The 13677-nt window shown below is 55.0% G+C and overlaps 1 protein-coding gene across 4 annotated transcripts in view; it reads right to left on the bottom strand.

Moving 5' to 3' along the window:
- The window catches only part of SHANK3 (SH3 and multiple ankyrin repeat domains 3), a 164735-nt gene that overhangs the window by 38103 nt on the left and 112955 nt on the right, over nt 1-13677 (bottom strand). For all 4 annotated transcript variants that reach the window (XR_008508403.1, XM_054514833.1, XM_054514835.1 and 1 more), the window contains exons 18-20: nt 10583-10718; nt 5539-5619; nt 1586-1609 (exon numbers count right to left, since the gene is read on the bottom strand). Coding sequence is in view for 3 of the 4 variants with exons in the window: in XM_054514833.1 (XP_054370808.1) it covers nt 1586-1609; nt 5539-5619; nt 10583-10718 (241 nt within the window). In the remaining variant the exon portion in view is untranslated. The remainder of the gene's footprint in view (nt 1-1585; nt 1610-5538; nt 5620-10582; nt 10719-13677) is intronic.

Raw genomic sequence — 13677 nt, forward strand, 5'->3', positions numbered from 1 at the left:
CCGCTCCCTTCCCGCAGCTCATCCCGGAGAGAGGAGGGATCGCCCCCCACAGCTCCTCTCCCCAGCCGATGGTTTTCCATGGATTTGTGGGGGCTGATCCCGCTCGGATGGGGTATTCCATGGATGCTCTCCCCCACCGCATTCCAAGGAATTATCTGCGTGGAGCTAACCAGCGAGTTCATCCCAAATTTTGAGTATTTGGGATCAGTCGAGTCCTGCCAGGAGGGTGGGAGATCCAGGGAATCCCAGGACATGGAGATGTCCGTGGGATCCACAAGGCTCCGGCACATCCGGTGTTTGTTTGGGATAAACTGGGATATTCCCAGCCGGAATGGACTCCTTGAATGATCCCAGCTTTCCATGTCTGGGGCAGGATTCGTGCCCATGGATATCGGGAATATCAGCAGAGCCACCACAGCCGTGTCCGAGCTCAGGGAATGGGGAGTGGGACTGGAATTCCCAGCTCCAGGATCCACCCTGGCACTTTTATCCCTTGGGAACACCAAGCTGTGCCTGGATGTGTCCCAGTGGATCCATTCCCTCGGGAATTCCAGCTGGAATCCTGAACCTCCAGATATGGGAAAAGGCAGGAGGTGGATGTGGATTCATTTCCATGGATCCCACCTGAGACGAGCCTATGGAATTCCCAACTGGAATGGGAGGCTGGGGCCGTTGGCTCTGTGCCACTGATGGCGCTTTCCAGATCCAGCTGGATCCGTATCCCAAATTCCTGCCCTGGGAGAGGGACTGGGCAGCTCCACCTGTGTCCAGGTGGGAATTGTAGCCCCGGGATTCTCCTGAAGCCAGACTGGTCCTCGGACCTTCCATGGAATTGTGGGACATGGAATCACGGACTGGTTCGGGTAGGAAGTACCTAAAGCTCATCCCAGAAAATCCTGGATCAGAAAATCCCAGGAGGGGTTGGGTGGGAAGGGACCTTCAATCCCATCCAGATCCAACCTCTCCCACCAAAAACTTCCCAGTTTTTCTGTGGACCTCATGCGACATTCCCGGCACACCCTCAGGGTGGGAACAGCGGAATAATCCACGTGGATCTTCCAGGAACAGCAGGAAAAACTCCCTGGAACTGCCAGGAATAACAGGATAAACTCCCTGGAACTGCCAGGAATAGTGGGATAAACTCCCTGGATTTGCCAGGAGAGGTTTTGGCTATTTGGGATAAAGCTGGACACTGTCATTCCCAAGGATCCCACACGGAACATTCCCGTGGGCAAAACCCAGAGCAGGAATCACACCTGGGAATGGCAGGGTCGGGAATTCTGGGATACAGGAGCATTCTGCCCGTGCCCAGCAGAATCCCACGTGCCCGTTCCAACTCCCGGCCTCGCAATTCCTGGCATTCCAATTCCTGGCATTTCAATTCCAGGCGTTCCAGTTCCTACTGGAGCGGCTCCTGGATGCTGGAGCTGATCCCAAATTCCCAAATTCCTGGCTGAATTCCCTGAGACGCTGCAGGAACAGCGACCCTCGGGATGCCGGGATCTCTCCCCAGTCTGGATCCCGTGGGATCCCAGCGGGAGCTGGCAGGAAGGGGCGGAATCCCGGGAATTTTGGTTTCACTCACCCCCTTTCCTTCTCCGCATGGAGGCTTGGAATGGGAAACAAAACACAGAATCAACGGCATGGAACAATTCCCGCCCCCATTCCCGGCTCTTCCCACAATTCCCGGCCTCTGGCATGCGGGATCCGGCCTGGGATGTGGGATTCGGGCAGGGCACCTGGGAATTCCAGCCTTTATCCAGTGGGATTGTCCCTCTGACCTGGGATTTGGGATTTATCCCAAGGCTGGGATCGTCCCTCATGGATCCTCATGGATCCAGGGAAGCTGGAGCGGGATTGGCTGGAATTTCATCCCAAGCCATGGAAAAGCTCCCAAGGCAATTCCCTGCATCCAAGCCCATGGATTTTGGCCCAGGAGGGATCCTGGAGCATCCTGCTGGGAATCTGCTGCTCCAAGGGGATTGGAATGGCAGGGAAAGGGTCGGGAAGGGCACAGGGGGTGTTTGGGATCCATGGAAAACGGGGTGGGAAGCACCCGGCAGAGCTTTCTTTGGGAATATCCCTTTCCCTGACTGTTCCTTGGGAAGGAGAGCGGCTCCAGACCAAATCCTGGGAATGCTGATCCACAGGAAAACCCGGAGTGAAGGATGGGAAGAGGACGGGTCCCCTGTTTTCCCTGGAATGGCTTCAGCCGATTCCTTGGATCCATAGGGATGAGCACTTCAATTCCCGGAAAAACTCATGGGAATTGTGGGATCAGAGCTGGAGCGGCCTCCAGATCCTTCTCTGGGATTGCTGCTCCCAATCCCTCTCCAGGAAAACTAGGAATTGCTGGGAGGGTGGAAGGAGGAATCCCAGGATCCGGGATGGGGGAAAAGTGGGAAAAAGGAGCCGGTCTGGCTCTGATCCCAAGAATTCCCACCAAAAAAAGAGCCCTTGGATTGGGAATAACGGTCTGGAAATGCCAGGAATCAAGGGTGGGAATTCCAGTGTGGGAATCCAGGCAGAGGCTCAGGATAGAATCAATCCCAGCTGACCAAGTCTGGGAATTCCGGGATCTGATCCCACAGGATCTGGCTCCAAGGAGGAGCACAGGGAGCAAGGAGAGGCTTGGAAAACTGGGAAGGGCACGGAAAACCAGAGGGAATGGAAAAACAGGAAGGGCATGGAAAATAGGGAGAGCAGGGGAAAAAATGGAGAGCATGGAAAAGCCAGAAGGAATGGAAAACCAGGATGAGCATGGAAAACCAGGATGAGCGTGGAAAACAGGGAGGGGATGGAAAACCATGGAGAGCTTGGAAAATCAGAAGGAATTAAAAAAGAGGGAAGGCATGGAAAAAAGGAGGGGTGCTTGGAAAACTAGAAGGAATGGAAAACCAGAGAGCATGGAAAACCAGGGAGAACACGGAAATCCATGGAGTTCATGGAAAACAGGGAGAGCATGGAAAAACCAAGGAGGGTGTGGAAAACCAGGGAGAACATGGAAAACCAAGGAAAACATGGAAAACCAGAAGGAATTAAAAAAGAGGGAGGGCATGGAAAAACCATGGAGGGTGTGGAAAATAGGAAGGGCTTGGAAAACCAGGAAGAGCATGGAAAAGCAGAAGGAATGGAAAAACAGAGAGCATGGAGAACAGGGAAAACATGGAAAACCAAGGAAAACGGGGAGAACCAAGGAAAACCAGGATGAGCATGGAAAAGCAGAAGGAACGGTAAACCGGGAAGGGCATGGAAAAGCCAGGGAGAGCATGCAAAACAGGGAGAGCTTGGAAAACCAAGGAAGGTATGGAAAAACGGGGAGAACATGGAAAACTAGGGAAAACATGGAAAACCAAGGAAAACAGGGAAAACCAGGGGTAATGTGGGATCCTGCTGAGGCTCCAGGGTGCCACATTCCCACATGGAAAATCCCAAATTCCCATGGAAGCTGGGGCAGCATCGATGGCCTTGGAGCCAGCCCAGGGACGCTCCAAAGTTTTCCTGGGATTTGGGATCTCTCCATGGCCACATCCAGGGACAAAGCGCCACCGGATATGGGAAAAGGGGAAGGGATGGAGCGGGATCAGCTCCCACCCTGCCAGGGGGTCCTGGGGACATCCCAGGTGGCCATGAGGGCTGGGAAAAACAAGGAATTCTGGCAGTGGGAAGCAGGGAATGGTGGGAGTGGAGAGGATTTCAGGGAATCTGGGAATGTGGAGCGGGATGGGAAAGCAGCAGGAAATGTGGGAGAGGCAGCGGGGTGGGGGGGACGGGGCAGTCCTGGAGATCTCCTGGAATTCTCCCGGAGCTCATCTGGAATTCTCACAGAGCTCTCCCGGAGCTCCCCTGGAATTCCAGAGGCTCTGCCAAAGCTCTCCTGGAGCTCCCTTGGAATTCCAGAGCTCTCCTGGAGCTCACCAGGCAGGGTTTGGGATCTGCCCAGATATGGGAAATCAAAGCCTGGGACTGCCGGGTGTGGGAAAGGAGGGAGAGGAGCGGGATGGGGAAACGGGAGAGGGAAGAGAGGAGCAGGGAGAAGGGAAAGGAGCAGGGAAAGGAGCAGGAGCAGGGAGAGGATGAGGAGCAGGGAGAGGAGTAGGAGGAACAGTGAAAGGAGCAGGGAGAGGAGCAGGAAAAGGAGCAGGAGCAGGGAAGGGAGCAGGGAAAGGAGCTGGGAATGGAGCAGGGAGAGGAGCTGGGAATGGAGCAGGGAGGGTATCGGGAAGAAGGGCAGGAGCAGGGAGAGGAACATGGAAAGGAGTGAGGAAAGTGAGGAGAGGAGCAGGGAGAGGAACAGGGAGAGAAGCAGGAAAAGGATCAGGAGTAGGGAAAGGATTAGGGAACGGAACAGGGAAAGGAACTGGGAATGGAGTAGAGAATGGAAGGAGCACAGAAACGAGCAGGGAGAGGAGCTGGGAATGGATCAGGGAATAGATCAGGGAATTGATCTGGGAAAGGAGCAGGGAATTGATCGGGGAATGGAGCAGAGAACGGAGCAGGGAAAGGAATAGGAGAAGAGAGAGGATCAGGAAAAGGAGCAGAGGCAGGGAGAGAAGCAGGATCAGGGAGAGGAGCAGGATCAGGGAGAGGAGCAGGCAGAGGATGAGGATCAGAAAGAGGAGTAGGAGGAACAGGGAGAGGAGCAGGAAAGGAGCAGGAAAAGGAGCAGGAAAAGGAGCAGGAGCAGGGAATTGATCAGGGAACAGATCAGGGAATGGAGCAGGGAATGGAAGGAGCACAGAAATGAGCAGGGAGAGGAGCTGGGAATGGATCAGGAATTGATCAGGGAATGGAGCTGGGAATAGAACTGGGAAAGAACCAGGGAAAGGAGCTGGGAATGGAGCAGGGAAAGGAAGAGGAGAAGAGAGAGGAGCAGAGAAGAGGAGCAGGAGCAGGGAGAGGAGCAGGCAGAGGATGAGGATCAGGAAGAGGAGCAGGAAAAGGAGCAGGAGCAGGGAAAGGAGCAGGGAATGGAAGGAGCAGGGAAAGGAGCAGGGAATGGAAGGAGCAGGAATGGATCAGGGAATGGAGCAGGGAATGGATCAGGAATTGATCAGGGAAGGAGCAGAGAAAGAGCAGGATGCCCAAGGCCAGGGCACACCAACCCCTCCACACCCACCTGGAGACTCCCAACATCCTTCCCACGCCCACCTCCGCCGGGACGCGCCCCCGGAGCGCTGGACATCCCCCTGGACATCCCCCTGGACATCCCCCTGGACATCCCCATGGACATCCCAATGGACATCCCAATGGACATCCCAATGGACATCCCAATGGACACCCCAATGGACATCCCAATGGACATCCCAATGGACATCCCCCTGGACATCCCCCTGGACATCCCCCTGGACATCCCAATGGACAATCCTCTGGACATCCCTCCGGACAGGGACGGGATCCGGCTCCCCCGCGCCGCCCACACCCCCACGGCGCACATGCAAACCGCTGGAAAACCGCTGGGAAACCGCTGGGAAGCGGCTCCCGAGCACCCCCCGCGACTCCTGCGGGGTCCCGGCGCCGTCCCGGTGCCGGCCTTACCCAGCTCCTCCAGCTCGGCCGTCATGGACTTGGAGCGCAGCGTGAGGGTGGTGCTGGGCGCTCTCTTGGGCGGCGGCGGGGCTGCAAGGAACAGAGAGGGCATCTTGCACCGCTTCTCGCGGAATTTGCGCGGCGTGGCCAGGTGCAGGTGCCACTTCTTCTCCACAGCCTGGATCTCCTCGTACTCCCGGGACGAGGAGTCGCACTGCTGCAGGATCTTATTGAGGCTGCGCGTGGACGCGAACTTCTTCATGATTCCCGCCGGGAATGTGCCCGCGGCCCTCGGGAATGCGGGCCCCCCCCCGCTCAGCGCGGAGCCCGAGCCATGGCCCCGGGGAGGCGGGGGATGCCGGGAGGGATGCGGGGAAACCGGGAATGTGTCCAGCCTGAGCTCGGGATCCTCTTCCCGCCTCGGCGCAGCCCCCGGAGCGCCTCAGCCCACCCCACCCTCCTCTTCCTCCTCCTCCTCCTGCTGCTGCTGCTGCTCCTGGCCGTGGATCCCAACCCTATGGAAGCGCCGGCGTCCGGCCGGGAGCTGCCCAAGGACGCATGGCCCGGGATGATCCCAGAAGCTCCCGATCCCGCATTCCCTGAGCGTCCCCCCCCCCCCCCCACCGCGCGCTTCCCGGAGCAGCGAGGATGAGTGGAAAGCTCTTCCTCTTCCTCCTCCTCCTCCTCCTCGCTGCTCCTCGCTGACAATGCTGGAATAACGCTCCAGGATTGCCATGGCAACGGCAGCTCCAAGCATCCCTGTGCCTGCGGCAGGGATCCAGCGGGGCGGATTCAGCCCCAGCCGGGCCCACACAGGCGCTGTCACCGGGGTGGGGGGGACACGCCATGAGCCCCCCCCGGTCCCCCCAGCGCCCCTCGGATCCCTTGGAAAAGCGGCCGCGGGGATGCGGAGGAGCGGGACGAGGAAGGCACCGGGCAGGGCGGGAAGCGCCGAGGGGCAGCGGCTCACCCCGGGCTGCAGCGGCCCGAGCGGCCCCGCCGGGGCTCCCAGCGCTGATTCCCGGCCGAATTCCCGAGGATTATTCCCGGCTGAATTCCCGGCTGAATTCCCGAGGCTGCCAGCCGTTCCCACGGCTCGTGCCTTTGTGCCGTGACAGGATAATTGGAGCTCCTCGTGCCAGCAGCGCTCCCTCCTTCCCTCCCTTCCCTCTTCCCTCCCTTCCCTCCCCCGAGCCCCGCGTGCTGCGCTGGGAGCGGCCCCGATCCCGGCCCCCCTCATTCCCCGCTCCCATCCCCCTGCTCCAGCCCTGCTCCCATCCCCCTGGCTCCACTCGCTACTCCAATCCCCCTGATTCCACTCCCTGATTCCATCCCTGCTCCCATCCCCTGCTCCCATCCCCCTGATTCCATCCCCTGCTCCCATCCCCCTGGCTCCACTCGCTACTCCAATCCCCCTGATTCCACTCCCTGATTCCATTCTCTAATCCCTGCTCCCATCCCCCTGATTCTATCCCCTACTCCAATCCCCCTGATTCCATCCCTGCTCCCATCCCCTGCTCCAATCCCCTGATTCTATCCCTGATCCCATCCCCCTGATTCCACTCCCTGATTCCATTCTTTAATCCCTGCTCCCATCCCCTGCTCCAATCCCCCTGATTCCACTCCCTGATTCCATCCCTGCTCCCATCCCCTGACTCCACTCCCTGATTCCGTTCTCTACTCTAATCCCTGCTCCAATCCCCCTGATTCCATCCCCTGCTCCAATCCCCCTGATTCCATCCCTGATTCCATCCCTGCTCCCATCCCCCTGATCCCATCCCCTGCTCCAATCCCCCTGATTCCATCCCTGATTCCATCCCTGCTCCCATCCCTGCTCCCATTCTTTACTCCAACCCCCCTGCTCCCATCCCTGTTTCCAATTCCTGCTCCCATTCCTGTTTCCCTCCATCCCTTGCTCCTGTCTCCTGCTCCCATCCCATTTCCATCCCTTGCTCCCGTCTCTGGCTCCAGTTCCCCCATTTCCATTCCCTGCTCCAATCCCTCTGCTCCCAACCCAGTTTCCATTCCTGCTCCTCTCTCCTGTCCCCGCTCCTGGCCCTGTGTTTCCATTCCCTGCTTCCATTCCTGCTCCGGTCCCTCCACTTCCACCCTCTGCTCCTTCCCCCATTTCCATTCCCTGCTCCAATCCCTCTGCTTCTATCCCTGATCCCATCTCCCACTCCCATCCCTGCTCCTGTCTCTCCTGTCCCCTGATCCCATCTCCCACTCCTATCCCCCCATTTTCATTCCCTGCTCCCATCCCTGCTCCCATCCCTTGCTCCCATCCCTGCTCCAATCCCTCTGCTTCCATCCCTGCTCCCATTCCTGCTGCCATTCCTGCTCCTGTCTCTTCCCTGCTCCCGTCCTGTTTCCATTCCCTGCTTTCATTCCTGCTCCTGTCCTTCCACTTCCATCCCTGCTCCCATCCCCTGCTCCTTCCCCCATTTTCATTCCCTGCTCCCATCCCCTGCTCCTGTCTCTCCTGTTCCTTGCTCCCATCCCTTGCTCCCATCCCTTGCTCCCATCCCTTGCTCCCATCCCTGCTCTCATTCCTGCTGCCATTCCTGCTCCTGTCTCTCGTGTCCCCTGCTCCTGTCCCTGTGTTTCCATTCCCTGCTCCCATCCCTACTCCTGTCCCTCCACTTCCATCCCAACTCCCACCCCCTGCTCCTTTCCCCCATTTTTATTCCCTGCTCCTGTCCTTGCTCCCATCCCGTTCCCATTCCCTGCTCCCATCCCAGCTCCCATCCCTCCTCCTGTCCCTCCTGTCCCCCCATTTCCATCCTCATGTTCCCATTCCCTGCTCCCATTCCCCCGTTCCCGGTTTTTATCCCTCCACTTTCATCCCCTGTTCTCATCTCTCTGCTCCCATTCCCTGCTTCCATTCCCTGTGTTTCCATCCCTGTTTCCATCCCTGCTTCCATCCCTCTGCTCCCATCCCTCTGCTTCCATCTCCTGTTTCCATCCCTGCTTCCATCTTCCTCCTCCTGTTCATCCCATCCTAATCCTGCTTCCCAAACTCCCATCCCCCTGATTCCAGCTTCTCTTCCCATCTCCATAATTCCACCCCCTTTTCCCATCCCTCTGCTCCCATTCCCTGGAATTTCAGCCCCAATCCCCCCAAACCCCTCCTGGCTCTTTCCTGTGCTTCCAGATGTTCCCGTCCCTTTGGACAAATCCCTGCCCTGCCCGAGCACTTGGATCTGCTCCTGGAATCCAGAACCCATGGAATTAAATCCCAGAACTTTCTGGGATCCCTCTGGATTCCCAGTTGTGCCCAGGAATTCCCACAGTGACTCCCTGGCTCCATCCCGGAATTCCCAGTGATCCTTTGGGATCACCATCCTGCCCCACAACATTCCTAGAAATTCCCAGGCTTGCTTCCCATCCCAACAATTCCGAGGTGGAGCCGGAGCCTGGAGCAGCTGATGGGAATTCCAGGAATTCCAGATCATGGGAATCAAAAGTGATTCCCAAAACCCATCCCGGGACTCCCCAAATCCCTCCCTTCCCGCATCCATGAGTTCCCAAAACTCTTGTTCCTTGTTTGCCACAATTCCAGAAATTCCTTATCTTTGGAATCCAAGCAATTCCCCAAAAACACCACAATTCCACAGATGTGGCTGGGACCTTCCTGATCTTCCCTGCCCGCCTCCCACATTCCCAAAAATCAGCGCATCCCAGAAACTGGCACATCCCAAAAATCAACAAGTCCCAAAAAAAAGGGCGCATCCCAAAAACAGGCGCATCCCAAAAACAGGAACATCCCAAAAATGGGGACATCCCAAAAATCTTTGTATCCCTAACATTAATGCATCCCAAAAATCAGCACAACCAAAATGAGCAAATCCCAAAAATTTTTGCATCCCAAACATCAATGTGTCCCAAAACCCAGCACATCCCAAAAATCAAGACATCCCAAAAAACTAGCACATCCCAAAAAATGGACGTATCCCAAAAATCGTTGCGTTCTAAAATCCATCGCATCCCAACATCAACACCTCCCAAAAATCGGCGCATCCTAAAATTGACGCATCCCAAAAATCAGCATATCCCAAAAACTGGCACATCTCCCCAAAAAATGGCACATCCTGAAAAAAATGGAAACATCCCAAAAACCAGCACATCCCAAAAAATCATCGCATCCCAAAAATCATTGCATCCCAACATCAACACATCCCAAAAAGCGGCACATCCTGAAATTGGTGCATCCCAAAACCGAGTGTATCCCAAAAACCGGCGCATCCCAAAAAATGGACATATCCCAAAAATCATTGCATCCCAAAAATCATTGCGTCCCAATGCCAACACATCCCAAAAACTGGCACATCCTGAAATTGGTGTATCCCAAAAATTAGCACATCCCAAAAAAATGGCGCTTCCCACCTGGAATTTTCCACCCCCGCCACTCCCTCTCCTTGCTGGGGCCACTCCAGCCCTCCCTGAATCCCCGGAATCCCTGAAATCCCATAAACCAGCACATCCCGAAAACTGGCGTATCCCAAACATCAACACGTCCCAAAAATCAGCGCATCCTGAAATTGGCGCATCCCAAAACCCGACGTATCCCAAAAACCAGCACATCCCAAAAACTGGGACATTCCAAAAAACGGACATATCCCAAAAACCATTACATCCCGACATCAACGCATCCCAAAAATTGGCACATCCCAGAAACCGGCTCATCCTAGAAACCGGCGCATCCCAAAAGTCGGCTCATCCCAAAAAACCGGCACATCCTAGAAAATGGACACATCCCAAAAACTGGCACATCCTAGAAAAAATGGACACATCCCAAAAATTATCGCATCCCAAAAACCGGCACACCCCAAACATCAACACATCCCAAAAATCGGCGCATCCTGGGACTGGCGCATCCCAAAACCAGGCACATCCCAAAAAAACAGACGCATGGCAAAAATCAGCGCATCCCAAAACCCGGCGCATCCCGCCCCGGGATTTTCCACCCCCGCCACTCCCTCTCCTCGCCGGGGCCGCCCCGGCCCCGTCCCGAGCCCCCGGAGTCGCGGGATTCCCGGGAATTGCGGCTCACCCTTTTTGCGGGATCCCTCCTCGGAGTCGGGCTTGCGGCTGACGGACACGACTTTCATCAGGAGGTGATTCCCGCCCTGCCGGATCAGCGCCACCACCTGCTTGTGCCCCACCTTCACCACGTTCACGCCGTTCACCTGCGCTCCCGGGGGAAAAAAAACATGGATCAGAATTCCCAGTGCGGAAAAAAAAAAAATACCAAAGTGGTCAGCAAAAAATCCCATTTTTCCTGTTTTTTTTTTTTTGTTTTGTTTTTTTGGTTTTTTTCCCCAGCTTTTCCCGTCTTTTTTGCGGCGGTTGGGAATCAGCGCCCGGTGACGGTGAGGAGGAGATGGGAATGATGGGAATGGCCAATTCCTGCTGGGAGATTCCAAAAGAAACAAAAAAAAAAAAAAAAAAAAAGGGGTTTTCCCGGGCTTTTTGGAGTGTCTGATCGTGGAGTGTTCAGAATGGAGAGAATTCCCTGGAAAAACCATTCCATGGGTTCCAGTGAATCCCATGGGAATTTGCCCATGGAATGGGGTGGACTTGGAGGGAGGGGAAAGGTCCAAGCCGAGATCCTCGGGAGGATTTGGGGATCTGGAGAATCCTGGATAATCCCAAATTCTCTGGAATGGCAATCCCTGGATTTCTGCTCTTTCCTCCTGGTGAGGGTTCATCCCAAATTCCAGGGTTCTTCCCAATGCTCTGTGTTTATCCCATGGATCCATCCCGAGGGACGGCCCTGAGCCCATCCCGGCTCCTTTGCTTCAGGAACCTTCAGAGCTACCAACAATTCCCGGGAATCCGGAGTTTCCCGGAGCAAAGGATGGATCCATGGGATAAACAAAGAGCGTTGGGAAGAACTACAGGAATTTTGGGATGAACCTTCAGCAAGAGGAAAGAGCAGAAATCCAGGGATTGCCATTCCAGAGAATTTGGGATTATCCAGGATTCTCCAGATCCCCAAATCCTCCCGAGGATCTCGGCTTGGACCTTTCCCCTCTCTCCAAGTCCACCCCATTCCATGGGCAAATTCCCATGGGATTCACTGGAATCCATGGAATGGTTTTCCAGGGAATTCTCTCCATGTGCACTGAGCTCCTTCCAAACTGCTGGAATTCCACACCTGCATCCCAGAGCCAGGAATCCCTGGATCCTCATCCCTTTTCCCACCTCCTGAATCATTCCCAGCTCCCATACCAATCCTGCTGGGTCCATCCCCCATCCAGGATCCAAGTGGGAATTTCAGGGAGCTCAGGAATTTTGTCCTTCCAGGATCTGCCACATCCAACCAAAGAATCCAGGAGAAATCTAGAAATTCCTGGGAGAATTCCCTTTTCCCAAGGGAATTCCCGAGCCTAGAACCTCCATTCCCTGCCTGGCAGGGTTTGCTGGAATGGGAAATTCCCAAGCTTCTCCCGTCAGCATTTCCCAGGCTGGGAATGAAATCCTGGAATCTGGGAATCTCTGAGGCTGGAAATCCCGCCAGGAGCATTCCCAGCACTGCCATTCCCACCCCCAATCCATGGATTTGAAACCCCTTGGGAATGGCGATTCCCACAGCCCTGCTCAGCCCATTCCAATCCTTCCCAAACTTTTCCACAAAGGATTTTTCCCAAATATTCCATTCTTGGCTCAGCTTGAGGCCATTCCCTCTCATCCTGTCCCCCTTTCCCTCGGGATCAGATCCCGATTCCCACCTGGATCCAGCCAGGGAATTGTTGGGAATTGTCTCCCACTCCTAATTCTATTTACTTCCACCTGAATTTGAAGGAATTCCAACAAAACCCTTGGGATAACCTGAGCCCGACCTCCACCCCCACGGAATTCCTTGGGATTTCAATCCTGGAATTCCCTGTGCTCCCAGTTCATCCCTGCCTCGATTTCCCTCAATTCCCTCCCTCCGGAAAAACTGGGAGAGCCCAACGCTCATCCCGAGCCTCCGGAATTCCAGGGCTGAGCAGCATTCCCAGAGCCCCCTCCCGCAGATCTCCGGGATCCGCTCTCCCAGCCCGGTAATTTGGGAATGGATATTTTTAGGAATTCCTCTCTCCTTGGTTACTGGGAAACTTCGTGTTCTGAGACATCTCCTGGAGAAATCCGAGCTCCGCATTCGCTCCCAACTCGGAGCAGAACATTCCAGCTTTTTTTTTCCCCACACCAGAATATCCCAAATTTTGAGCATTTCCATAAAAAACTGGAGGAGCTGGATCAGCCTCTTTTTTTTTTCCTTTTTTTTTTTTTTTTTCCCCCAATGCTCCCAAATTCCCAATGATCCGAAATCCCGGCCTTTGATATTTCCTCGGATCCTTTTTATCAACCTCCCACGCTCCGGAGCCGGAATTATCCGCATTTCCTGCTTTTTGCTTCCTGACCTTTCCAGCAGGGAGAGGATCCGGGAATGTTTCAGCGCTCCCTCATTCCCGCAATTCCAGAGGGGGAATTTTTTGTCCCAGAGGATTTTTTTCCCCTCTCCCCTCCTGTATTTTTGGGCTCTGTGTCCTTAAAAAAAAACTCTGGAATTTTGTTCATTGGGATCATGGAACGGTTGGGATGGGATCATCCCATTCCCACCACTGCCCAGAACAGGATTTTTTCCTCATTCCCAAAGAAAATCATGGAATTGTTGAGGTTGGAAAAGCCCTCAGAGACCACCACTAACCCACATTCCCAAATCCAGGCTTTTTTGAACATTCCCAAGGATTTGACTCCACCACTGCTCCTTCCAAAGCTTCCCAACCTTTCCCATGGAGCAGCATTCCCAAATATCCCATCCAAACCTCCCCAGGGGATGCCGGGATCCCACCTGGATCCCTCATTCCAGTTTTCCCTTCAAAAAACCTCGGGATAACAATAAAATCCGTCCCTAAATCCTGGAAATATCCATGGATTTCCAGCCATGTCTGTATCCCAAATCCTGGGAATTCCCACATGGATCCTCAAGGAATCATGGAATTCTCATGGAAGTGGTCAAAGTTCTCCACTTTCAAGGCTCCTCATGGAAAAAATTCCAGGACCGAAAACCTCCCAGGATGGAGGGAGACAAAAGGCTGGAAATCCTGGATTTTCCTCTGGAATTCTGGTGGGATTTTCCCAATCCCCCCCCCCCCCCGG

This window comes from Molothrus ater, chromosome 5, assembly GCF_012460135.2.
Source record: "Molothrus ater isolate BHLD 08-10-18 breed brown headed cowbird chromosome 5, BPBGC_Mater_1.1, whole genome shotgun sequence".
NCBI classification, from domain to species: Eukaryota; Metazoa; Chordata; class Aves; order Passeriformes; family Icteridae; genus Molothrus; species Molothrus ater.